We start from the raw sequence: 26,288 nt of genomic DNA, 5'->3' as shown, positions 1-26,288 counted from the left end.
GCGGTTGACTGTGTGCATGAGTGTATTAGTGAGTGAATGGATATCTCAGTGCTACATGTCAAAGTAAGTACATATGTAAAACACAGTACATGTGAGAGTTGACATATATAAATAACTGTGCATAAGAGCCAGTGAATGTGTCAGTGGCTGTATGGATCATTGTGAACTTGTATCAGGGATTGTATAAGAGAGTAAATATGTGTTAGTATATGTTTGAATAAGTAAGGTGTGTATAACTGTATAGTTGAGGAAATGGAGGTGTGATTGATTCTTTGCATGATTGACTAGGTGTGTGAGTAACTCCATGGTTGAGTGACAGTCTGTGAGTGTCTGTTTACACTGAGTGTATCTAAGGTTATATTAGAGCCTGGAGAGGTTCATCGTATTATCACATGAATGATGTCATCAGTGATGTGATCAGTAATGTCAAATGAGATGTCATCAGTGATGTCATCGGTGATGTCATCAGTGATGTCATCAGTGATGTCATCAGTAATGTCAAATGAGATGTCATCAGTGATGTCATCAGTGATGTCATTTGAGATGTCATCAGTGATGTCATCAGTGATGTCACTGACCATGTCATGAATGATGTAATATATGACATCATCAGCAGTGGATTGCGGGTGCGCGATATATAGTTAGTGCAACTAACTATATATGGAATTTCAATGGTTTTGTGCGAGTAAAATAAGGTTTTGTAAATGCTAATCCCTAACTATATATGGTCTATAACCTATGGTTTTTTCAGTGAATTTTTCAAGGTTTTGTAAATGCTAATTCCTAACTATATATGGTCTATAACCTATGGTTTTTTCAGTGAATATATATATATATATATATATATATATATATATATATATATATATATATACACACATATATACATATATACATATATATACCTATACTCGCACTCTGCTTCCAGAACAAGGGGTGCATCATTAACTGGATCCTTCAGGACAATCCAAATATTGCTAGAGTCCTTTTCACAAAGGGAACGATGCCATGTACAATTCCAAATATTTATTTAGTCAGCCACCATCGGAAGCGCTTCGGAGCTTCCCGCTCCTTGTTCACTAATACTGATGCCCTATTGCAACCAATCTTTAAGTCCATCATCACCACGTAGTGCAACTACAAATGTATAGATAGTAACAACAGACTCATAGTGTTTTACAAATCTCGCTACTTTTTGACTTTTTTTTGTTATAATCGTCGTTCAACACCCATTTGAACTCACACATCAACAATAAATTACACAGTGCCAAGACTACTGGTGAAATGCTATACACAACTCACTATAGAAACTAAAAACTTTTCCATGTGTAGATATACCATTGATACATGTGTACTACATAGTGGACGCAACCATATTATCTCAAAGTCTGGGGAATATCTTGGTCATGTTGCAGTGTTGTCTCCCCCCCTTGAAGGAGAAGTGGAGTGGGCTGATCCAACGTACGTAATTCCAGCGTAAGAGTATAAATAATAGCCTACGCATTGGGCGTGGTTCACTTCTGGAAAGAGAAAAGACTCTGCCACAGTAAAGGTCCTCACTCTGCCACGTGGCTGCTGCCATGACCACGTTCCTATTCGATACAGGCCAATTGTGAACTCAGTGCAACAGCACCAAAGACTTATGTCGCTATCGACTACTGCCTTCGATCTACACTGCGGACAGCAGGGTTCACAACTTGAATTCAGCTTTGGATCTACACTACGCACAGCATTGAAGTTATCCTTCATTTATGTAAGGCTGATGCAATTCTACTCTATGTACTCAGACGTTGTTAAAATAAGTGATACAAATTCTTCATTGGTATCTGTGGTGACTCCTGCCTTCGATCTACAGTGAGGTGATTAGAGTTCACAACTTGATACCAGTAGCGCTTAAGGACTACAGACAACGTTGAATTCAGTCTCGATTTATTTAAAGAAAAGACCATTGTACTATGTCCTCAGATTTTGGTAAAGTACGGACAGTAGGAAATTCAGTCTTAATTTATTTAATACAGAGACAATTCTACTGTATGTCCTCAGATTTTGTTTAACCCCTTCAATGCTCATGACGAGCTGAGCTCGTCATGAGGCACGGTTAAGCTGTGCTGATGACGAGCTGAGCTCGTCATGAATAATGGTAATCAAAGGTTCTCAGCACAGGAGGGGAAAACCATCAGCAGCGATGGTGTTAAATAAGTGACAAAAAGCATCCCTCCATGTCTGTGTCAACTACTGCTTTCAATCTACACTGGGGATAGCAGGGTGTACAACTCCAAGTCAGCTTTCCATCTACGCTACGGACAGCATTCAAGTTAGCCTTCATTTATGTAAGGCAGAGTCAATTTTATCAAATGATGCAAAAAAAACATTAATCAATATCTGGATTGAGTACTGATTTCAAATGCACACTGCGATCAACAGAGCTCACCACTTGATACCAGTTCATGAGTCCTGTATGCAACAGTGAATGTATGGAGTACATTACAGATAATGCAGTGCAGCCTAGGATCTACACTGCTAACAACAGGGTTCACAACTTCAATCCTTGATTTATGCAAGGCAGAGACAATTTTGTTAAAAGATGCCACAAAAAACATTGCTCAATAGCTATACTAACTACTGCCTTCAAATGTACACTGCGATCACTTGATACCTGTGGCGCATCAGCACTACAACATTAAATTCATTCTTGATTAATTTAGGGCAGAGACAATTGTACTGTGTCCTCAGATTTTGTTAACTGTGACAAAAAAAACCATTCATCAATGTTTGTGTCGAGTACTGCCTTTGATCTACACTGTGCACAGCAGGGTTCGCAACTTGAATTCAACTTTGCATCTACACTGTGGACAGTAGGGAATTCACCCTTGATTTATTTAATGTAGAGACAATTATACTGTATGTGTTCATCTTTTGTTAAAATAGGAGACAAAAATCATTCGTCCATATCTGTGCTCAGTACTGTCTTCGATCTGCAATGCGGACAGCAAGGTTCACAACTTCAATTCAGCTTTGAATCTATACTACGGACAGCATGAAATTTAGCCTTGATTTATTTAAGGTAGAGATAATTGTACTTTATGTCCTCAGATTTTGTTAAAGGATATGACAAAATGAATTTCTTGATGTTTGTGATGACTACTGCTTTCGATCTACATTGTGAGGGCTCATGATTCAGGTGGAATGGCGATTGCCCCTGACACATTCCAGTAGGCAAGAGACATTGTACCAGTGGGAACCGCCCGAATCATCGCAGGATGCACACACACTTAGTTCTTCAGGTACCACTAACTCACTGCATCACAAATCATCTCCTCAATCCTTATTAAGACAGAAATCACTAGGCAAAAAACAGTTTGGCTGGCCCACACCATGCATCATCGCTGGCTGTGTAGATGCTGAGAGCCACACCTAGCACTAACTCTATGCAGCTCAAGTCAATGCCACATGGCTGTGGGCCCTTCCTGACCACTGTCTCCGGCCTATACTGTCAACAGTAGGGCTCACAATTCAAGATTAGTACTGATGCAAATTGTGTAAGAGACTATAATCGGTTAAGGAAACCAAATGCTCCAAGTCTGCAACATCGCCACCAGCCATACGTCCCCTTTTGAGAAAATTAGAATGCACTGCGTGAAGTGCAATTGTTTAATTTGTTATGGGGTGCAATCAGTAGACCTAGTTTGCAGAACAATTGAAACCATCGATGGTAGTTTTTTTCCCCTCAAAGTACATGCAATCCAGTATGCAACATTCAATGCTTTGAGTGCAACCCGTTCAGACCACGCATCATCTTAGGGTGAGCACACTTTAAACACCAGACCTACCACTAACTCAGTACACCATAAATATTCGCCCAAGGCTTTATTAAGGGAAAATTCAGTAGTCAAAAAACATTACCCCAGTGTGGCCTGTTTGGACCACGTATCATCGCAGAAAACGTACACGTTCTGTCCCAAAGGTACTACTAACTCAGTGCACCATAATTCATCACCACGTGGCCGTATTCAGGTAGAATTCAACAAACTCTTCATTTATTATTTGCAGAGTGCAGTACCAAACTAAACAAAACGTCTATCAAACCCTATACAATATCCCTTTAGTAGCCTTCCTTCAAAAACTTCTTTTATATCAGGTCTAGGTTTAGTTGAAAAAATGAAATTCGCACTGCAAGTGCAAAGGCACACTCAATTGCAGTCTACACTGCGGACAGCCAGGTCACAACTTGAACTATAATGTCCCTGAAACATACACATTGGACAATGTATTCCATACATGTTTCATCTTTTATTTCAATTGTGATTACATATTATGCAATCCAGTAGGAAACACGCTAACTACCAGAAGTACCACTAACTCAGTGCACTATAAATAATCACCACATGGCCTTATTAAGGCAAAATAATTCAGTAGCCAAAAGACATTCTTAGCAGTGCGGTCTGCCTGAACCACACATCATCGCAGGTTCCACACAAACCGACCCAACCTTAGTGCACCACAACTCATGAACCCTTTACAATAGAATTTTCTGTGTATTATTTGATATGTAGTGCGCCTACCTTTGTACAGCAGGAGTCATAAACCATTTATGATTGAATATCTATGTATGATATCATGATTACCATTCTACTTGTTTACCAACAGCAAAGTAATAAAATGTACTCGAGCACACGTGCCCGTACACACTTCAACTATCTATTTGTGTCTGTGTATTTATTATGTTCGTAAAATGCTGCTCCTATGCCCTACCACATTATATTGTGATATAAATAGCGTATACAACCATCTTACCTCTGACAGTAAGTGTGGGCTATTCCTCCTTTTTCTTTTTTTTAGCATATTTATATAGTGCAAAATCAACCCAAAACTATATCAGCAATGTACATGAGTACCGTATTTACAGTACATTTTAGGCACCCGTAGATTACGTCATTACTCTACAATAACAGGATGTGGACGCAACTCCGAGCCTCAAACACTGATTTCCAGCACCAAGTTCATCAGTATATCTGAATGACCACATACGTATATATATTATCTGCCTTTCATATGCCAAAAACTGCAACTTAAACCTTTCACAGCACTGTATTACTACAGCTACAACACTCCACTAAATGTACAACAAACATTCATAATCGCAGAAATGCGTCATGTCCACCATCTTTTATGTATGCAACTATGAATGAATATTGAGTCAGTGAAACCCCGTACCAACCATGTTGGTCATGTTGTGGAACTTTATAGATATAATGGCACATTTGCGTTTAAGACCCGGGTGATTTCAGCACTGCAAGACGGACACCCAAATCACTTGATTTCTCATATAGCTCACAACTGAACCACACCCATAGCTCCGGAATCATGGTTCAGAGCCTCGCGCAGCACTGGCATACGTCAGGCCAGCCCACTCCGCTTACGCTTCCAGGAAAAAACAAAAGCGCATCATTGCCCGGATTTCCATTGTACTGATTTCTTAGTTCCAGATCTAGTTGTCAGAATGGCACACACACACTACCTCATGCCTGGTATACACCCACACCACACCCATCCAGCACATGCATCACTACACACGTGACACTAACAATAAAAATGACGGGGCACACGTGCTCTACGCCATTTTAGAGTTGCTCCCATCGCAAGCTCTGTGATGTCCCGTCCTAGTGGTTCGGACGCCTCATGTAGGCCTAAACTACTGAGTAGGGGGGCCCACCACTATGTGCATGGCCTCTTTGGTCACTGAGCTAGTGGTACCGCAAGGACTGACCGGGTGAGGAACCAACGATAAAGATAGGGGCAGGAGTATGTCCTTTCCCATAACAATATCTAGACTCTGCACCATATGTCAAACTTCTTGGTGGCAGAGAGAGACTGCATGATGTAGAAGGTGTCCTGTCCACGAAAAGGTGAGCAATGAGGCCTGGGTGTGCATCAGGGGGAGTTAATGGGGTGCAGCAGACTGGATACAGAAATGCGACGCAGCGATTTAGGCGTACACAGTCCTATATACCGTATCTTACTACATTTATATATTTTTTTCCAATAGCAGGAACATTTTTATAATCGGTCAAATGTCGGACGGTCGTCATGATCAAAACCACATGTATCACTTCGCATCACTTGCTTTCAAAACTGGATAAATCATTACTACTACAGTAATTTTTCAAAAATCGAAGCCAACAAGTTAGAACTGTACAAATAGTTTTTTTAAATGCGGGAGGGAAGGTGTGTGAAAGGGCAATGTAATTCTACTCAACATTAAGATAGTAAGAATTACCAATCATAACATCTTTCTGTTGCTATCTTTTAGATGTAGAGCTTCAGGGTGCATTATGTCCCGGCACGTGGTGAAAAACACACCGGTGACAGAAAGGTGCGCTGTGAATATTCTTTTCAGTCACTCTCTCACTTTTTCTCTCCTTTGATAAAGAAATGACACACAGTTCCCGCCGAGTGCCGCCCCTGCCCGCAGCTGTGCTCCGGGCCCTTGACTGCTACTCCTGCATTTACCCTGTTTGCGCTGCGTTGTATTATCCCTGTGTAAAATTTGTTATTTGTTTAACTTTGGTGTATTTCGCCCCCTGTTAGCCCCTTGTTGTATTATTTTTGCTCCTTGTTTAAATTTGGTGTATTTCTCCCTCTGTTTGCCCCTTATTGTGCCCTGCCACGTTTGCCCCTTGTTGTATTATTTTTGCTCCTTGTTTAAACTTGGTGTATTTCTCCCTCTGTTTGCCCCTTGTTGTGCCCTGCCGCGTTTCCCGCCACCTCCCCGCTGCTGCCCCCCTGCGGCCCCGCCCCCTTCCCTCTGTCACCCTTCCCATTCGCTGCCCCGCTCCCGCCTCCCAGCTGCTCCTCCCTCCCACTGGGCCATATAGGGCAGAGTGCATGCGGTGGTGAGCCATGACCTCTGACCCTCTGGGCCGGTCACCCCACGCACCGCGCACACTCCCTGAGAGTGAGCCCAGGCTGCCCCCCGTTCCCGCCGAGTGCCGCCGCTGCCCGCAGCTGTGCTCCGGGCCTCCGACTGCTACTACTGCATTTGCCCTGTTTGCGCTGCGTTGCAATATCCCTGTGTAAAATTTGTTACAGGGAGCTCCCTGTTGTCATCAGGGGGCAGGGGGCAGTTCACCAGCCGCCTGAGCCCTACAGTCTTTGCTGCTCTCCCCCGCCGCGGCTCTGGTCATCGCGGCTGCCGAGCGGGGAGAGCAGGACTCCAAGTTCCAGCAGTCCTTGTCGGACCGGGACGCCGCCCACCACCTGATTTTGGCGCCGGGAGGCGCACAAAAGGACGCTGCTCCTTCGGTGGAGCGGGAGATCCCTGTTGTCATCAGGGGGCAGGGAGCAGGATCACGCAGTTCACCAGCCACCTGAGCCCTACAGTCTTTGCTGCTCTCCCCCGCCGCCGCTCTGGTCATCGCGGCTGCCGAGCGGGGAGAGCAGGACTCCAAGTTCCAGCAGTCCTTGTCGGACTGGGACGCCGCCCACCACCTGATTTTCGCTCCGGGAGGCGCACAAGAGGACGCTGCTCCATCCGCGTCGCGGGATCGCGCGCGGGATAAGCCCGGGACAAGGGGCGGGCCCTCTTAGGCCCTCAAAGGCCGGGACGGGCCACCCCCCTTGGCTGCCACATTGTAGCTCATCACGAAGGTAAAGACCTCTTCTCACCCATCTGTCTATATCCCCTTATCATCATGACTTCTAAAGTGGATGACTCAGCCAGCGTAGCAGGAACTGAGCAAAAGTTCTCTTGGTTAGACGAGCTAAACCTCCTATGTCAAACCACCTATGCTATATCAGAAACTCCCCTTCCGCCCAAAAGCGATATCATACAATCAGATAAGCCCACACTTTCAGAGTACCCCACATTATTCAACAAAACTTGCAGTCTGAACACTCCAGGTGTTGCACCCCCTCAGGTTTCATCTGTGAAAAGGATTCAAACACTGTCCCCAAGCTCACTCATTGTTAATTCCCCAATGATTCCACCGATTGTTGAGCTCCCAGATCCCTTAACCCCTCCTCCACACCTGCATATATTACAGCTCATTGAACAACTGCTTAGTTCTCTGATAGCTCTGTTGTTGGAAAAAATTAACATGTTAGGGGATAGGCTCACTGGAATAGAGTCAGCCATCAAGTCAAACCTGTCGGCTGACAAATGCTGTGACACATTCAACCGCCCAAAGTCATCTCCTACTCACGAAAGCTCTAAATCATCTGTGCGGGATAAAAGCTGCCAAATACAATTAACTGGCCCTAGCACAGTAGGGCAAAAAGTAACTAAACACCCTCCAAATGTCTCCTTTCCCCAGTTGACCGCACCTAGAGTAGTTCATGATAAGGCTAACTCTATCCATTTACCACCGGAAGAGGCCCCATACATGTGCATTCTTGCGGGCGTCCCTGCTCTTCCACCTGGAAAAATTGAGAGTCAACATGACTTAGTTAACAAAACCAAATTTTGGCTGTCAAAAAATAGGCCACTGCCTCGTCACTTATATGGAACAATAAGGAGCGTCAGGAGGGTGGACTGGTTGGGTTCTCTTCCTAAGGATGTTCCTGGGGACCTGGTACTCGTGAGATTCAGAGCCAGAAACATGGTCCCTTACTTGAAAACCTGGCCGCCACAAGAGAGAAACGGCCCAATATCTATATGGGACTTATATGACTTCTATCCCTCAATTCCTTGTTTTCCCCCTTTTCCGAAATCATACCTTACATGGTCGGACTCATAAAATACATCATGATCTTTCTGGGAAACACTTGGATTCGTAATAACTAACTTTAACCCCTATGTTACCATCTCAACCCTGGGGTGGAAAAGAACTAATTATGTTTGGGATCCTGCCTTACTGTATTTGGTTGTTTGTAATGCGGTATTTGGTTTTTATTAGATTGGCCTTTGCTATCAGGGAGTGATATTGAAATAAGCTTTTGTTCGAAAATTCCCATAAATATTTAAATTTGTCGATCAAATTTAGGATAACTTTGCAAGGTCCTACCTAAATTTTCTGCTCTTTTTAGACTTTTTTAATCTTTTATCAAGTTGACACTGGTCCTTCTGATTCTCCTTTTTAAATGATAATCATTTTTTTCTTTACATAGACTCTTCCATACTCATTTATTTGAATGAAATTGATTAAATGTATTGTTTTAATTTTATTCTGTTATTGTATGCTTGTATGATATTCTTTTGTAATATCGAATAAAGCTTATTTTGACCTTTGACCTTTGTTTAACTTTGGTGTATTTCTCCCCCTGTTTGCCCCTTGTTGTATTATTTTTTCTCCTTGTTTAAATTTGGTGTATTTCTCCCTCTGTTTGCCCCTTGTTGTGCCCTGCCGCGTTTGCCCCTTGTTGTATTATTTTTGCTCCTTGTTTAAATTTGGTGTATTTCTCCCTCTGTTTGCCTCTTGTTGTGCCCTGCTGTGTTTCCCGCCACCTCCCCGCTCCCCGCCGCTGCCCCCCTGCAGCCCCCCTGCAGCCCGCCCCCTTCCCTCTGTTGCCCTTCCCATTCGCCACCCCGCTCCCGCCTCCCAGCTGCTCCTCCCTCACTCCGCCCCCCCACTCTCCAAATATGGCAGAGTAACAAACGCACAGCGTTGACGCGCAGCGGGCGCGCCGATTGTGCGCCGGAGGCGTGCCAAAGGTAAGCCCCTCTGCGTCCGTCCGCGCCTGGACCGCGCCCAACGCCAGAACCCCGGCTCCCACCAACGCAAGACCACCCGACAGACCTATGACGCCGCCGCCCTCAACGCACTCAATGCCGGACAGAACCCCGCCTGCTGCCGGGCCACCCCGAAACGCTTCCACGGACCCTTCACCTGCACAACCTGCAAGTTCACCTGCCTCTGAACATGCACCGCGCCCGCCAAGCCAAACACCAGCAGCGACCTCAAGTGCATCCTGCTCAACACTCGCTCTGTCCACAGACACGCCGTCGAACTCTGGAACCTACTCGACACAACATCACCAGACGTCAAGTTCCTCACTGAAACATGGATGAACGCCTCCTCAGCCCCCGACATCGCCATCCTGGATGGATACAAGATCATCAGGAGGGACCGCGTCAACCAGACTGGGGGAGGCATCGCCATCGTCCACAAGAACACCATCCGCATCACGACCGACGCCAACGACACCTACACCGCCGCCGAACACCTCCACATTCAGATTCACACCGACCCAAAGACGACACTCAGAGGAACCCTCATCTACAGACCCCCGGAACCACGCACACAATTCAGCGAAGACATCACGGACTTCATCAGCCCACACACCCTCCCCTCCGCCGACTACATCCTCCTAGGGCACCTCAACTTCCACCTGGAGAACAACAAGGACCGCAACGCCGTCACCCTGCTGGACAACCTCGCCAACCTCGGACTCAAGCAACTGGTCAACGCCCCCACCCACTACGCCGGTCACACGCTGGATCCCGTCTTCTTATCCAGCAAGCACATCGCCTTCAGCCACTCCACCGGACTTCACTGGACAGGCCACAGCTGCGTTCACTTCAGCTTCAGAAAAACCACAACCCACCACCACCGGCAGCAGGTTCCTCACAGAAGCTGTAGCAAGATCACTCGCCAACCTCGGACTCAAGCAACTGGTCAACACCCCCACCCACTACGCCAGCCACACACTGGATCCCATCTTCTCATCCAGCAAGCACATCGCCTTCAGCCACTCCACCGGACTTCACTGGACAGACCACAGCTGCGTCCACTTCAGCTTCAGAAAAACCACTACCCACCACCACCCGCAGCAGGTTTCTCACAGAAGCTGGAGCAAGATCACCGCCGACCAACTCACCACCTCCCTCAGCCAGAACCCACTTGCCAGCACACCGGACCCCAACGAAGCAGCCCGCAACTTCACGCAGTGGCTGACCACCTGCGCCAACGACCTTGTACCACTGAAGAACCCTCCCAGCAAACCCAGAAGCAAGAAGGCCCCCTGGTTCACAGACAAACTCAAGGACTCCAAGACCTGCCGCACCCTTGAGAAATCCTGGCTCCTTGACCAGACCACTGACAACATGACCGCCCTCAAACACGCCACCCGCAAGCACCACCAGGTCATCACGCGCCACCAAGAAGAAATCACTGAAGGATCGACTGGACAACAACGCCCGCGACAGCAAGGAACTCTTCAGCATCGTCAAGGAGTTCTCCAACCCCAGCACCGGCAACAACGACATCACCCCATCACAAGATCTCTGCGACTCCCTCGCCTCGTTTTTCCACCGCAAGATTGCCAACATCCACAAGAGCTTCGGCGCACCATCCTCGCACCCAACCGTCGAACCAACGCACCCCACCATCACCCTCCGCACCTGGACCGCAGTGACCACCGAAGACACAGCTCGCATGATGAACACCATCCACTCCAGATCTCCGACTGACCCCTGCCCCCACCACGTCTTCAACAAGGCCGACTCCACCATCGCACCCCAACTCTGAGACATCATCAACACCTCCTTCGACACCGCCACCTTCCTGGAGAGCTGGAAGCATGCCGAGCTCAGCGCCCTACTGAAGAAACCAACAGTGGACCCCACCGACTTCAAAAACTTCCGCCCCATCTCGCTCCTCCCTTTTCCTGCCAAAGTCATTGAGAAGATCGCCAACAGACAGCTTGCCGCCTTCCTCGAGACGAATTGATCCCTCGACCCCTCGCGGTCCGGTTTCCGAGCCAACCACAGCACCGAGACCGCCCTCATCGCAGCCACCGACGACATCCGAGCCCTTCTCGACAACGGGGAAACAGCGGCACTCATCCTCCTGGACCTCTCTGCCGCGTTCGACACTGTCTGCCACCGCACCCTAGTCCAACGCCTTAGCAACACCGGCATCCAAGAGAAAGCATTGAAGTGGATCATCTCATTCCTCGCTGGAAGAACACAGAGAGTCCGCCTCCCCCCGTTTTGTTCCGAGGCCACCGAAGTCATCTGAGACATCCCGCAAGGATCATCACTCAGCCCCACCCTCTTCAACGTCTACATGAGACCTCTTTCAGCCATCACACGCCAGCACAACCTCAACATCATCTCCTATGCCGACGACACCCAGCTGATCCTCTCCCTCATCAGAGACCCTAACACCGCCAGAACCAGCCTCCACGAAGGGATGAAAGACGTCGCCGAGTGGATGAAGAACAGCCGCCTGAAACTGAACTCAGACAAGACGGAAGTCCTCATCCTAGGACCATCACCCTCCACCTGGGACGACTCCTGGTGGCCCCCAGCCCTGGGCACCGCCCCCAAGCCAACAGACCACGCACGCAGCCTGGGCTTCATCCTGGACTCCTCCCTCTCGATGACCAGACAAGTCAACACCGTCTCCTCTTCATGCTTTCACACCCTCCGCATGCTCCGCAAGATCTTCCGATGGATCTCGATCGAAACCAGGAAGACGGTCACCCAGGCCCTCGTCACCAGCTGTCTGGACTACGGAAACACCCTCTACGCCGGAACCACAGCCAAGCTACAGAAAAGACTCCAACGCGTCCAGAACGCCTCTGCCCAACTCATCCTGGACATCCCTCGACGCAGCCACATCTCCGGCCACCTGAGGAACCTGCACTGGCTCCCCGTCAACAAGAGGACCACGTTCAGGCTCCTCACCCACGCACACAAGTCTCTCCACAACCTGGGCCCCAAGTACCTCAACGACCGCCTGACCTTCCACACGCCCACCCGCTAGCTACGGTCCGCTAGCCTCGCCCTCGCTGCCGTACCACGAGTGAGAGTAGATAGGTTAAAACAGCCTGAGGGGCAGATTTACAAGCCTCTTGCACCACTTTTGTGTCACTTTTAACATGGGAAAAGTGGCGCAAGGAGCTTGTAAATCTGCCCCTGTGTGCGCAAGAAAAAGCACTCACCTTCGGACTCATGGAGTGCATGGGATATAGTACTTTGGAAGAAAAACAGCGCGCAGACACCTCCTTACAGTGGAAGTTGATGAAACACAGTATCCTGTCTTTACAAAGACATAAAGTAAACTCTATACTATCTTTCAGATCACTAAACTAGAAGGTGCACTATGAACCGGCACATGCTTGGACTCACAACAGAGGCAAAAAGGTGAGCTACGAAGATTGTCTCCAGTAATAAGTGCTCCATCTATAACTTTCTCTTTCTCACTGTTTTAATGTCGTTTTTTTCTCTCTTTCTTTGTCTCACTCTCTCTCACATTGTTTCTCTTTCTCTTTTAAAGTTATGGATGCTGCTGTCCACTCCTCCGATAAAAATACCAAGGCTGAATGAAATAAAGTCTGCAGTGTACAACCAAATCTGAGTTCAAGTTGTGAACTCTGTTCGCCACAGTATTTACAGAAGGTAAGCAGAATGGCCTACATACGCAATACCTCTGATTAAATGTGTTGGAAATAAAGGGGCTTATGTACAAGCCCCTTGCGCCACTTTTGCGTCACTTTTAATATGGGAAAAGTAACGAAAAAGTGGCGCAAGGGACTTGTAAATAAGCCCTAAAGAATATTGTCCTGCATAATGACTTGATCTCTCACCTAATTCTATCTCATCTCTGAATAATTTTAAAGACCTGTTAATCCATACTGTAAATCTGACACAGTAGGCACTCCCGTACAGACACCTCTTGAACGCGGGTCTATAAGAGAGGTGGAATGTATCAGGCACAATACAGACGTGTAAATTAACAAATATTGTCAAGTATAACCTTAACTTGTAATCTTTGAACTCCTTCAGTCACATCGATCTAATTTTAAACACTTATTTTCATTTTTGTTTCTCGGGCGGGAGTTTCTCGGCTTCCGCCCTCCCATTGCAAACTTGGTTTGGATTTCGAAAGAGAGAGCAGGGAAATCTGTTCTCTCTTTCAAAATCCAAACCAGATTGCTTTTCCAAATCCATGTTAGCAAATCCCCATGTGCAAAAGCAATGCCGGCTCCTGAAGGACGCGGGGAGCCGGCGGGACCATGGGGGCATTGGGGCACTCCCCACAGTCCCCAATATTTTTTTTATAAACCCCAGGGGATGGGGTCCTGAGGATATTAGAAATTACTGCTAGGGGCTATTTTTTCATGGTGAAATTAGAAGACGCGCACCCAGCGCAACGCTCAGTGCGACCCCATGGTGTGCACGTGTTGGATGCCCACTCATAATCTGTAAGGTGCGCGACTCTAGCTCATTTGGTAACAACTTCTGAGCATTTGGGAGCCAGCATTGCTTTTCCACATGGGGAGCTGCTATCATGGAGCTCCCCATGTGTAAAAGCAATCTGGTTTGGATTTTGAAAGAGAGAACAGATTTCCCTGCTCTCTCTTCCAAAATCCAAAGCAAGTTTGCTATGAGAGTGCGGGAGCCGCAAGACTCCCACCCTCTCATAGCAAACAGCAATGTCCCAGGGGTAGGCACCCCGGGACACTGCAGGAGCCGGCCCTGGGGTGTGCCGGTCCCCAGGGCCCTCGAGACCTCCAGGAGTGGGATAATGCAGCCCCCCTCCCACAATACAGAAAGCCCTGGTGGGCCCTGGGGTCATTGAAACCCCCCACCACTAATTTTGCAGGGGGGGCCTTAGAGCCCCCCAACCATTTATTTTATAGCCCCAGGGGGTGGCAGTCCCCGGGGCCCCTCTGAGCCCCCCATACATTTTTTAAATTTGCCCCCCGGGATTTGGCCCCCTGGGGCTAATTATAAAAGTTATATATATATATATATATATATTTTTTTACTGCAGAATCCACGCACCCTGCGCGCACCTGCCGTTTTTTTTTTTTATTAGAATTTTGAGCCTTAGGGGTCCCCTAAACAGTTCTAGAGGATCAGGATATTTCTACCCCACCCCCCATTTATACATTTTGCACACTTGTTCCACTGACTTCTTCAGCCTCACTTCTACCACAGCACAAAATGGTTGGCAACAGTTCCTGGTTTCAAATGTTAACAACCACTTGACAGCCAATTAGCATTTAGCAAGTGATCGGAAGGGTGCGCTTGTGGTGCACTATTGGTGCACTCATACTGCGCTCAGAGTGCACAGATACACACATATATATATATATATATTCAATGAAAAAAACATAGGTTTTAGGCCATATATAGTTAGGGATTTGCATTTACAAAACCTTATTTTACTCGCATAAAACCATTGAAATTCCATATATAGTTAGATGCGCTAACTATATATCGCGCACCCGCAATCCACTGCTGATGATGTCACATATTACATCATTCATGACATGGTCAGTGACATCACTGATGACATCACTGATGACATCATCCAGTGACTGTATGTTTCTGTAAAGTTAAAATATGTCTTACATATTGAAGAATGAGTGGATGTATAAGTGTCTGGATGAAGGATTTAGTATGTGCATGACTGATTGTATGAGGGAGTGATTAAATGTGTCTCACTGAGTGCATGGATTAGTGAATAAACTGTATTAATTTGTGCATCATTATATCTGTTGTTCTGTAAACTGCTGCATGTGTTGATCAGTAGCTATATGAATAACTATATGGGTTATTGATTGGTTGCCCAAGTATTTGTATGGGAAACTGAGTGTGTGTGTATGGGTGGCTGGGAGGTGTGTGACTCTGTGCATAGATGTGTAAGCAGTTGATTCACTAGGTGTATGAGTTCAAGAGTGCATGTGGAAACAGCTATATGGGCGGTTGACTGTGTGCATGAGTGTATTGGTGAGTGAATGGATATCTCAGTGCTACATGTCAAAGTAAGTACATATGTAAAACACAGTACATGTGAGAGTTAACATATATAAATAACTGTGCATAAGAGCCAGTGAATGTGTGAGTGGCTGTATGGATCATTGTGAACATGTATCAAGGATTGTATAAGAGAGTAAATATGTGTTAGAATATGTTTCAATAAGTAAGGTGTGTATAACTATATAGTAGAGGAATTGGAGGTGTGTTTGATTCTTTGCATGACTGTCTAGGTGTATGAGTAACTCCATGGATGAGTGACAGTCTGTGAGTGTCTGTTTTCACTGAGTGTATCTAAGGATCTAAGGAGTCTGTAGAGGTTCATCGTATTAACACATGAATGATGTCATCTGTGATGTTGTCAGTGATGTCATTTGAGTTGTCATCAGTGATGTCATTTGAGATGTCATCAGTGATGTCATCAGTGATGTCACTGACCATGTCATGAATGATGTAATATGTGACATCATCAGCAGTGGATTGCGGGTGCGCGATATATAGTTAGCGCATCTAACTATATATGGAATTTCAATGGTTTTATGCGAGTAAAATAAGGTTTTGTAAATGCAAATCCCTAACTATATATGGCCTAAAACCTATGGTTTTTTCATTCAATTTTCAAGGTTTTGTAAATGCAAATTCCTAACTATATATCGACTATAACCTATGGTTTTTTCAGTGAATTTCAATGGTTTTTTAATAGCAAATATGAAAAGCTTTAAAATGTCAAGTACGTGATAGATAAAAACATTTTCGTATTTATGCACGCTGATGTGCTTTGAACGCTGCCCCCTCCCCTCTTTTCTCTTAGTAGTACTCTCTCTTTGCAGATAGTGAAGAGTAGTTAACGCAGGCCTTTACCCCCGTTGTAATCCGTCCTGCCTGCTTGTCTCTCCATTTGATTGATTATTATCGAAGCATTTACTGTTTTACAATTGATTCTCTTTGGTTCATTCTCTATTTACAAACAAGCACAAAGTCGCAATACTCTGTTTAGTCTTTGCAGATCGTGAAAAATCGTGTAAAAAAATAAAAGTAATCGAGCAAAATCAGTAGGCCACTAATTGGATCTCTTTTTGACCTCGCTAAAATAGAAATATTATAAACAACCCTTCATGAGAAATACGAAAATAGTGAGATGAACTGAGCTCCACACCATGAGGGCTGCAAGACAGCTCGGCTCCGTCACCCATCCCGCCCAAAATAACGACAAACCCTATGCAAATATTAAAAATATAGACAACACACCAGCAAAGAAACAGGGTAAAACATTTTATTAAATAACTATTTACATAACGTTGGTTTATAAGATGATGTCAGTAGTGGACCGATGTGTGAATAGGTCGGAAGCAGCACAAGGCGCCAAGATCCGGATGGAAAGTCCTGGATGTTGGGTGCCATAGTTCAGAGTTCTGAGTTTGAGCCTTTTTCAATGCCTGTGCTTTGTTGTTTCCCCTCCATCAAAAACAAAAAAAAATATAAAACTGTGCAAAAATACAAAAAAATCAAAAAAGGTTTACAAAAGCAGTGCTTGTAAGACTGTCTGAAGCTTATTTCCACCTACTGCAGCTTCACTATTCTCAAAGTAAGTGAGGGTCGTTTGTGGACCTGACTGTATTTGAAAACAATGTTATATGGTACCTCCCTAAACCGCTTGACGGAGGCCCCCGAGGGGCGGTGTGATGGCACGGACTCGGAGAAGACGCTTGGCTCCGACCCCCTCCCCAAGTCTTATAGCACTGGTGTAGCCTGAGATCGCCCCAGACATAGGCGGCCGGCTCCCGGGGTCCGGCGGAACTTTTTGCCTTTTGATGACTCTTCTATTCTGGACTTTGTCCCACAATCCGTTTGACCTGAAGACACGCTGTAGTGGGGCGCCCCTTTACCGTTTTAGTTGCCATTCCGCCCGCTTTTGCTACACTGTGCCTCTTCCGCCATTCAGCTGTTTACCGCCCGCTCTTGCGACTACAGCGTCTCGCTCACCATGTAGTTAAGTTGCTCCCGCTCTTGCGGTGCAGCGATAGGCGGCTGCCACAGGACTCTCAAAATGGCGGCCGGCTCTTCGGTTTTGGGCCTGGTCCACTAAAATGGCCCTGGGACACCTTGGAACTCGGACGCTTCCCTGATAGGGCTTGGGTCCCATTCTCGAAAGCGTCCCCTCAGCCGTGAAGATTCTACAAAAGTCTTGGGGGCCCCCGACTCCCGCAGGCTGCTCGTGGAATGGCCACGACGGAGCTACGAGATGGTAGTGCTCTCATGCTGACGCCAGCTTTAGTCTGAAACATCCAGAAACACTGTAGACTACCAATTCGATCAGTTCCGGTAGCGCCCCAACATGACCCGGAAGAGAAGAACTTGCCCTCCCCTCTTTGACTGATGGTTCTTGTTGCCTGTCCCCTCTGTTGTCATTTAACAGAACTTTTTGGACTGCTGAAAGGGGTTGTGTTCCGAACGCTGGTTGGTGGAGACATTTTGACTATATTCTTGACCTACGTTGTCGCGTAATGAGTTATATGACACGCCGCGTTAGCGCACCCGGAAGTGATCCGGGGCGCGGCGCGCAGCGCGTAACGTAAGCATAACAGGTCATGTGACTTGTTAATAAAACTTTTCATTGGTTCATTTTACTTTTGTTATTTTAATGATGAAAAGCTTGGTCATATGACCTAAAAATTACACTTTTTATTGTTTTCGAACATTATTTTTTTTAAAACATATATGTTATAATATTCCAGGCTAATGTACTTTCCCGGAAAATTTACAACTGTCCTGCAAGTAAAATATATTCCTTTTTCGAGAAAAAGGGCGTTTCTTCGTTCCATGACGGAGCCGTTGAGTAAAAGAGACTCGGCCTGCTGTCTTAGTCGCCGATACGCCTGATTATCAGATTCTTATCGATCACTTTATGTTGCAGGAGTGGAAAACACAACTGCCCTTGACCATTTATCTTTACTACGTTCCTACATATTATACCTTTTATCCGTCATGTAATTGGACTGCTTTATTTCACTTGCCTTTTACTGATTCGAAAACAGTGACTAAAAGTAAAAACTTTACCAATGTAAATACTACTACCGTGTTTTGTTTTAAAAACCTTTATTGTGAAAATGTCAGTATACAAATACGGGCCTATAACCACGTGGGCCGGCCACGGAGCAAACTGAAATCGTATATGATGAGGAGACATTTACACTGTAGAGGAACGTAACGAGCGGGCCATTAGGTTGCAAGAACTAAGGTGTCTAACAGTTGCGGAATCGGTGGACGTACATTTTGTAATTAAAATAAAACAGGGCCACTTACAATAAAATTTTCTAGATATACATTTGCGAGCAAGGAGTTACGAGTCCCATTTATACCGGCGCCATTTTGGGCGAGGCCGGGCAGGTCCAAGATATAGTCAAAATGTCTCCACCAACAATCGGCCAGACCAGAACCCCTTTCGGCCCTTTATGCTACAAGATGGTGTCTTCCATTCAGAAAATATTGTTGGCAGCATTTTGAAAGGAAAGATAAACAGCCGTTCTCCTAGTGAGTCTCACATTGTTACATTTAGGAAGAATGTTGAAGAGTAATATGTGGAAAATCTGAAGCCATTTTTCTACAAACTCTCAATCAGCCTAAGTCATGGGCGATCTTTGTCCACACCAGGGCAATAGTGAAGCTGCAGCAGGTGCAAAAGAGCTTCAGACAGTCTTACAAGCACTGCTTTTCTAAACATTTTTTTGTATTTTTGCAGTTTTATATATTTTTTTTTTTTTGATGGAGGGGAAACAACAAAAAACAGGCATTGAAAAAATCTCAACAGTGCAGGGCGCCTTATGCTGGTTCCGACCTATTCACACATCGGTCCACTACTGACATCACCTCATAAGCCAACGGGGCACCCCACACTGACTTTTGGCGCAGCATTGTAGGATGGCCACACCAGTGCGGCAACTTGCTGGACACCACCTCGGTGCCGTCCGGATCTCGGAGCGTTCGAGTCACTGTACCGCAAGAGTGACCGGAACTCAGCTGGTCATGCCGTCTTTCGGCGCAGCATTGTAGGATGGCTATACCAGTGCGCCAACTTGCTGGACACCACCTCGGTGCCATCCGGATCTCGGCACGTTCGAGTCACTGTACCGCAAGAGTGACCGGAACTCAGCTGAACACGCCGTCTTTCGGCGCAGCATTGTAGGATGGCCACACCAGTGCAGCAATTTGCTGGACACCACCTTGGGCAACAGTGAAGCTGCAGCAGGTGCAAATAAGCTTCAGATAGTCTTACAAGCACTGCTCAGAACTCTCAACTATGGCACTCAACATCCAGGACTTGCCATTCGGATCTTGGCGCCTTGTGCTGGTTCCGACCTATTCACACATCGGTCCACTACTGACATCACCTCATAAGCCAACGGGGCACCCCACGCCGACTTTCGGCACAGCATTGTAGGATGGCCACACCAGTGCGGCAACTTGCTGGACACAACCTCGGTGCCATCCGGATCTCGGCGCGTTCGACTCACTGTACCGCAAGAGTGACCGGAACTCAGCTGGACACGCCGTCTTTCGGCGCAGCATTGTAGGATGGCCACACCAGTGCGGCAATTTGCTGGACACCACCTCGGTGCCATCCGGATCTCAGCGCGTTGTGCTGCCTTCGGCCTATTCGCACATCGGTCCGCTACTGACGCCGCCTCACGTGCCAACGGATTTTCTACGCTTTTTGTAGCCCTATGCCGCATAACAGGTCATGTGACTTGTTTATAAAACTTTTCATTGGTTCATTTTACTTTTGGTTTCCTAAAGATGGAAGGCTTGGTCATATGACCTAAAAATAACACTTTTCATTGGTTTAGAAATTTTTTTTTTCCCAAACGATGAAAGCCCCACCTTGTTTCTGGATGTTTCAGACTAAAGCTGGCGTCAGCATGAGAGCACCACCATCTCGTAGCTCCGTCGTGGTCATTCCGCGAGCAATCATGGCAGCCGCTCCCCACCGGAAGCCTGCGGGAGTCGGGGGCCCCCAAGACTTTTGTAGAATCTTCACGGCTGAGGGGACGCTTTTCGAGAATGGAGCCCAAGCCCTAGCAGGCAAGCGTCCGAGTTCCAAGGTGTCCCAGGGCCATTTCAGTGGACCAGGCCCAAAACCGAAGAGCCGTCCGCCATTTTAAGAGTCATGTGGCAGCCGCCTATCGCTGCACTGCAAGAGTGGAAGCAACTCAACAACATGGTGAGCGAGACGCTGTAGCCGCAAGAGCGGGCGCAACTCAGCTGGATGGCCGCCACCTGGGGAGGCCCGTTCACGCCGCCTCCCCCACGCCCCCCCCCCCCCCCACCCCGGGCCGCCCCACGCCAATTTTCGGAGCAGCATTGTAGGATACCAAAACCAGTGCGGCAGTTTACTGGACATCACCTGGGTGCCATCAACATCTCAGCGCGTTCTGCTGCCTTGGGACTATTCGCACAACAGACCGCTACTGACGAGGCCTCCCCCCGCACCACCCGGGACGCCCCACGCCAATTTTCGGAGCAGCATTGTAGGATACCAAAACCAGTGCGGCACCCAGGCGACATCACCTGGGTGCCGTCCAGAACTCAGCACGTTGTGCTGCCTTGGGACTATTCGCACAAAAGACAGCTTCTGACAATTGTTGCTTTTTTGGGTGAAAAATGTTTAAATGTTTTTACAGTTTTTGTTCCGTTCATTATATTTAAAAGTTAATAAAGTTTTATAATCTTACTTTGTTGGAGTGTTATAATTTTTTTTTAAAACGGGTGAATGGGGCCTTGAATCAGGTTATTGTCATGTGTGGGCTTTGCAAGTGTACTGCTACAGGATCGGACATTTCAAACTCAAATGCACGTTCTTTTTCTTACCTTTCCGAAGCATGGAGCGCAATAGCAGGCAGAGAAAGGGTGATGCAAGTGTTGAACACTGCCTAGCCTGGAAGTTGCTGGCAGTGCCCCCCCCCACCCCGCCCGCTCCTGAAAGAGGACACACACACACCGCCGCCCCGAGTACTTCACAGAACTTTAAAAGACCATGCGCTTGTTTATGAGGCTTAAATGGTTTATCACCCCTTCTAGAACCCCTGCATCGACCCTCTGACGTTTCCTGGAAGAATTACCACGTAACACAATACCAAGCCCTGTCAGCTGAAACCCCCGAGGAATCATGGGGCATATTATCAAGGGGGTTTATCTCCGCTTTTTTGGCTTTAAAAGCCAAGAAAGCGGAGATAAAATTATCTCCCTATTACCAAGCTGTCGCTAACACCAGTTAGTGACAGCTAAAAGGAGATAGCGACCATCGTGGGCCCCGCTTTGCATGTCAGTGATAGTGCCCTGAGCAGTTCTTAGCCATGTTATCCAATGGGAGGTGGATAACATGGCTAAGAGCATTTGCTCGATAATATATGAATATCGCTGACTTTTCTGCGATATTCATGCATTGCAGCCGTTTTTTATCGCATTTGCGATAAACCTTGCTATTAGCAAGGTTTATCTGTGATAAAAATCGCCGATGTGCGGCGATAATTTTTGTCTCTAAACAAGTTAGAGACAAAAATTATCGCTAGTTGTTGGTAATATGCCCCCGGGTTTTTGCTTGCAGAAATCGGGAGGCGGCAGACTAGCACTGAAATCAGTAGTCTCACGCCTGAATCGGGAGGGTTGGCATGTCTGGATTCTCTACAGCTGGGGCCATAAACTACATCCGCAGGGGTAGGTGATAGCCTGGGACCAGCCTGGCATCTAAAATGGCTGCCGTGCACGACAAAATTGTGGCATTGGAAAAAATGCAAGATGGCGCAGACAATGTTTATCAATAAGGATTCATTTATAACAAAATATTTTATCGCAGTGACAAATTGGCGGTCAACACTTCCTGATTTCCATCGAATCGAACGGTCACGCAGCAAAAAAAATAAAAAGCTCACGCACAGCCGCTGGAAGAGATGTATCAACATATATGAGCCGCCTCAGCCACCCTCATGAAACATAGGGGATTAGGATACGTCTCCCGCACCCCCTTATACCTAGTAATTTAATTAAAACGAAGCACAAAATGGCGAATTCTCGTTTCGCTACCAGTTTGCGGCCCAGTTCGCGGCCCGTGAAGCGCTTCTACCGTGAAAAATCATTTTTTTTTTATTTTCCCCACGGGACCCTTTAATTACCCCAACATCATTCCTAGGGGGTCAAGAGGGGTCTACCTTGCCCCCTTTCATTAAATTCCCCCTTCGTTTTTCACCTCTTCTTCTCTCTCGATCCTACCGAGAGACAAGATGGCGGCCGCTACGGACTGTTTAGAATGTTGACAGACACCGGAGAGCCAATCAGCTTTATGCGCTCAAAGTTCCGTTTCGCGAAAAGTAAGCGAACCAGAGCGCAGCCTGGAGCGCTGTTACAGATATATATCTTGTTTTAAACGTTAATTTCTCAAAAACTACTGGAGCACATATATTGAGACCTAGCAAAGGCACATCGGGCTAACAGTCCCTACAATTTTGCCAAGTTTCGTGCAAATCCATTCAACCGTTCGAGCTAAAAGTGAGTCCAACCGCCCTATGGAAATTAACATGGGAAAAACGCGTTTTGGGACCCCCCTTTTTTCTCGCCCCCCCCCCCCCTCGACAAAACCCCCCCAAATTGTCAAGGGCTGCTCAGAAACAAAATGTACCATTTTCCTGAAAATTTCAGCCGATTCCGTCCACAAACGCCAAAGTTATTAGACATAGGATTTATTCCCTATGGGATTTTTGAAAATTCTAACTATATATACCTACTGGCGATAGCCAGTAGGTAATATATATATATATATATATATATCCCAAAGCACACTGGGTCCTTCCGGGTACCTCCTCCCGAAGTCAGGTGGCGCGAAGATTCGGCAAACCCATAGCCGAATGGTTTAATGAAAATCCACAAGTTCTGCCCATAAGCAAAGTCGCGCACTCAAGGAGATTCAGTCATGAAGGTTTATTCACCGGATATCGCTACGTGTTTCGACACCCCAGGGTGTCTTGATCACATACATACATACATACATATACATATATATATATATATATATATATATATATATATATATATATATATATATATATATATATATATATATATATATATATATATCTCTCTCTCTCCTACTGGCGGTTGCCAGTAGGTATATATAGTTAGGACCTAGTTACCATAGGAAATTCCGAACATTCTATTGGGAATAACTTTGGCGCCGATTGAGGGATCTTCCTGTAATTTTCCTTAAATTTGCCTCGCTGCGCTCAGCTACATCCCTGAAAGTTTCGGGGGGATTCGTCAAGCTGGGGCCGAGAAAAGGGGAAGGGGGGTCCCAAAAAGTGTTTTCCCCATGTATTTGTTTAGAGATTGGACAAGTAACCCAGTGCAGTAACCAGCTAAGCAGATAAAAAAAACATAAAATATCATAACACGATAACAGCACCTCGATGGTTGTCGCACATGACATGGAAACACTTCCCACATGGGATCAAAACTTGAACAACATTCTTCCAACCACATACTCTACACGTGTATCTTGCTACTCATGTGGGCAAGCACTTTCAGCGCCCGACATAAGGGCAGTAAAATCACAAGTCATTATATTGCAATTTAACGGATGCGAGATCAACAATTTTGAATTATATGAAACTGGGCAATAGGGATTGTCATTTGAGGCAAATAGTTGTTCCAATCCAATGCAAAACAAACACCTATTTACTCTGCTTGGTTTTAGGTTACCACACCTCAAAATTAAGAGTATTGTGAGTTTATCTGCCAATAATGACAAACTTTAGTGCCAGTCTTCATCACTCGCAAAGAATCCTGCTACCATTGTCAAAACGCCCAAAAGTGAAGGTTGAACACACATGAATTCATATAAAACAGTAGTAATTACTCTCAGTACAAAGATCTGAATCCATTCCAGCATTAAAGATGGGGCATAATCAATCAGTCTTTACCCCATGCATATAACATGACAGTGCAGGCAGAACTGCTTTGTCATTCTCCTCTGACATGAAACATAAGCGAGTTCAGGCATGTTTCAACCTTGCTGATCTTACATGCCTTCCCATTCAGAGGTAACATGGTCTAACAATTCAGGCCCCACAGGAACTTCTATTTATTGCACTACTCTAAAGGGTAAGGATAACGTAACAAAAACAAGCTCTAGAATAGACAAAGGTTTAGTGGCGAAGACATAATTAATTTTCAGATGGGCACCAATCTCACATGCATTTTTGAATGCCCAATCCCAGTTTCTCTGGACGCGAAAACAAGTTGTGCAGTAAATATAAAAATGTAGTGTTATAAGCAATAATTAAACAGCCATGGGTGAACAGGGAGTAAAACTCTTCTTTAGGTTTCAATTAACAATTTAATTAGTATTCTCATCTGAATAGTTCCTTGACTGAGGATAGCAACTCTGGTATGAAAAAATGATAATCTTTGACAGAAACACAAGAAATGGGGTAGCATCCATCTGTGTGTCCCTGGGGTGGGGGAGGTGGGGGGGGAGTGTGAACAATAGGGTTGAAGTAAGTGACCTTGTAAAAAGGATGACAGTACCTTTCACTGTGTTCTCATCTACATCTTCGTTCTCCTCCACATCTTCGTTCTCCTCCACTTCAGCACCGAGGCCATTTTCTTAACAAAACAAAAAGAAATTGTTGAAGACAAATGCTTTTACTAAAAGGCTCATTTTTAGGTCTTGCCTGTAGTGGCACATGTGCTCCTATAGCATACGCTTTCGCATGCAATAGATATTGTCTACTAGAAAGAGCTTGGGGCATTCCCATTGCATACAATTTGTGTGCTTCACTGTAACTCAGTGCTGCCTCCTAATTGGAAGGGCATGCCGGCTTTACTTCCTCGTATTCCGTTTGCAGCTTGGACCAAGTACTGATTGCTTCATCCTGATTAAGGCCCCTAGGCTGCTGTTACTTAGATACTGTTTTTCTTTCTCAACAAGTAGTCGTCCTTACTGCTTCTACTCTCCTTTCCCCCACTCTTGTTGTCCATGTTACTTCTTTTCTCCCACACCTGCTGCCCATGTTGCCTGTTCCCTCTGATTCCCTACCCTCCTGCTGTCCATGTTGCCTGTTCCCTCCTGTTGTACAAGTGCCTCTGTCAGTAATGCAGGCCAGCTTAAGTTGGTTTCTGGCCTCAAGAGGAAGCCAGTTCAGAGCTTTAAGGTGGGGAGAGATGTGGTAAAATTTCTTTGAACAGGTTAGGAGTCTGGTGGTGACATTGAGGCAGGCTTTCAGTGGGCCCAGAGAGTTCTTGGGTAGACCTGCAAGAGTAGAGCATCCATATTCCAGTCTGGAGATGACCAGTGCCTGGATTGTCTGTTTTGGGTCGGGAGTGTCGAGGAAGGGTGGTTTCGGTTTCTTGGATAACTCGGGTAAAATCTGGCAGTTTTGGCCATCGAGTTAATATGGCCACGCATGTTAGCGCTGCGATAGCCTTGATCCATTCCTGGATATCTGGATTGGTTTTGGGTGGGGAGATTAGAAGAAACTCCATTGTTTTGCGTTAAGTTTGAGCTGGTTCGGTGAGCCAGTGAAAAGTCAGA

General features: G+C 46.1%; 1 protein-coding gene across 2 annotated transcripts in view; it reads right to left on the bottom strand.

Annotated features, from left to right (window-relative positions):
• LOC147663282 (cell growth-regulating nucleolar protein-like) overlaps nucleotides 1–26,288 on the bottom strand; it is a 97,722-nt gene that overhangs the window by 26,015 nt on the left and 45,419 nt on the right. For both annotated transcript variants that reach the window (XM_086950561.1, XM_086950562.1), the window contains exon 7: nucleotides 25,283–25,360. In XM_086950561.1, coding sequence (XP_086806687.1) covers nucleotides 25,283–25,360 — 78 coding nt within the window. The remainder of the gene's footprint in view (nucleotides 1–25,282; nucleotides 25,361–26,288) is intronic.

The sequence above is a fragment of the Lissotriton vulgaris genome, unplaced genomic scaffold, assembly GCF_964263255.1.
Source record: "Lissotriton vulgaris unplaced genomic scaffold, aLisVul1.2 SCAFFOLD_586, whole genome shotgun sequence".
Taxonomy (NCBI): Eukaryota; Metazoa; Chordata; class Amphibia; order Caudata; family Salamandridae; genus Lissotriton; species Lissotriton vulgaris.
Note: the sequence above shows the minus strand (reverse complement) of the source record. Positions and strands in the feature narration are given on the sequence as shown.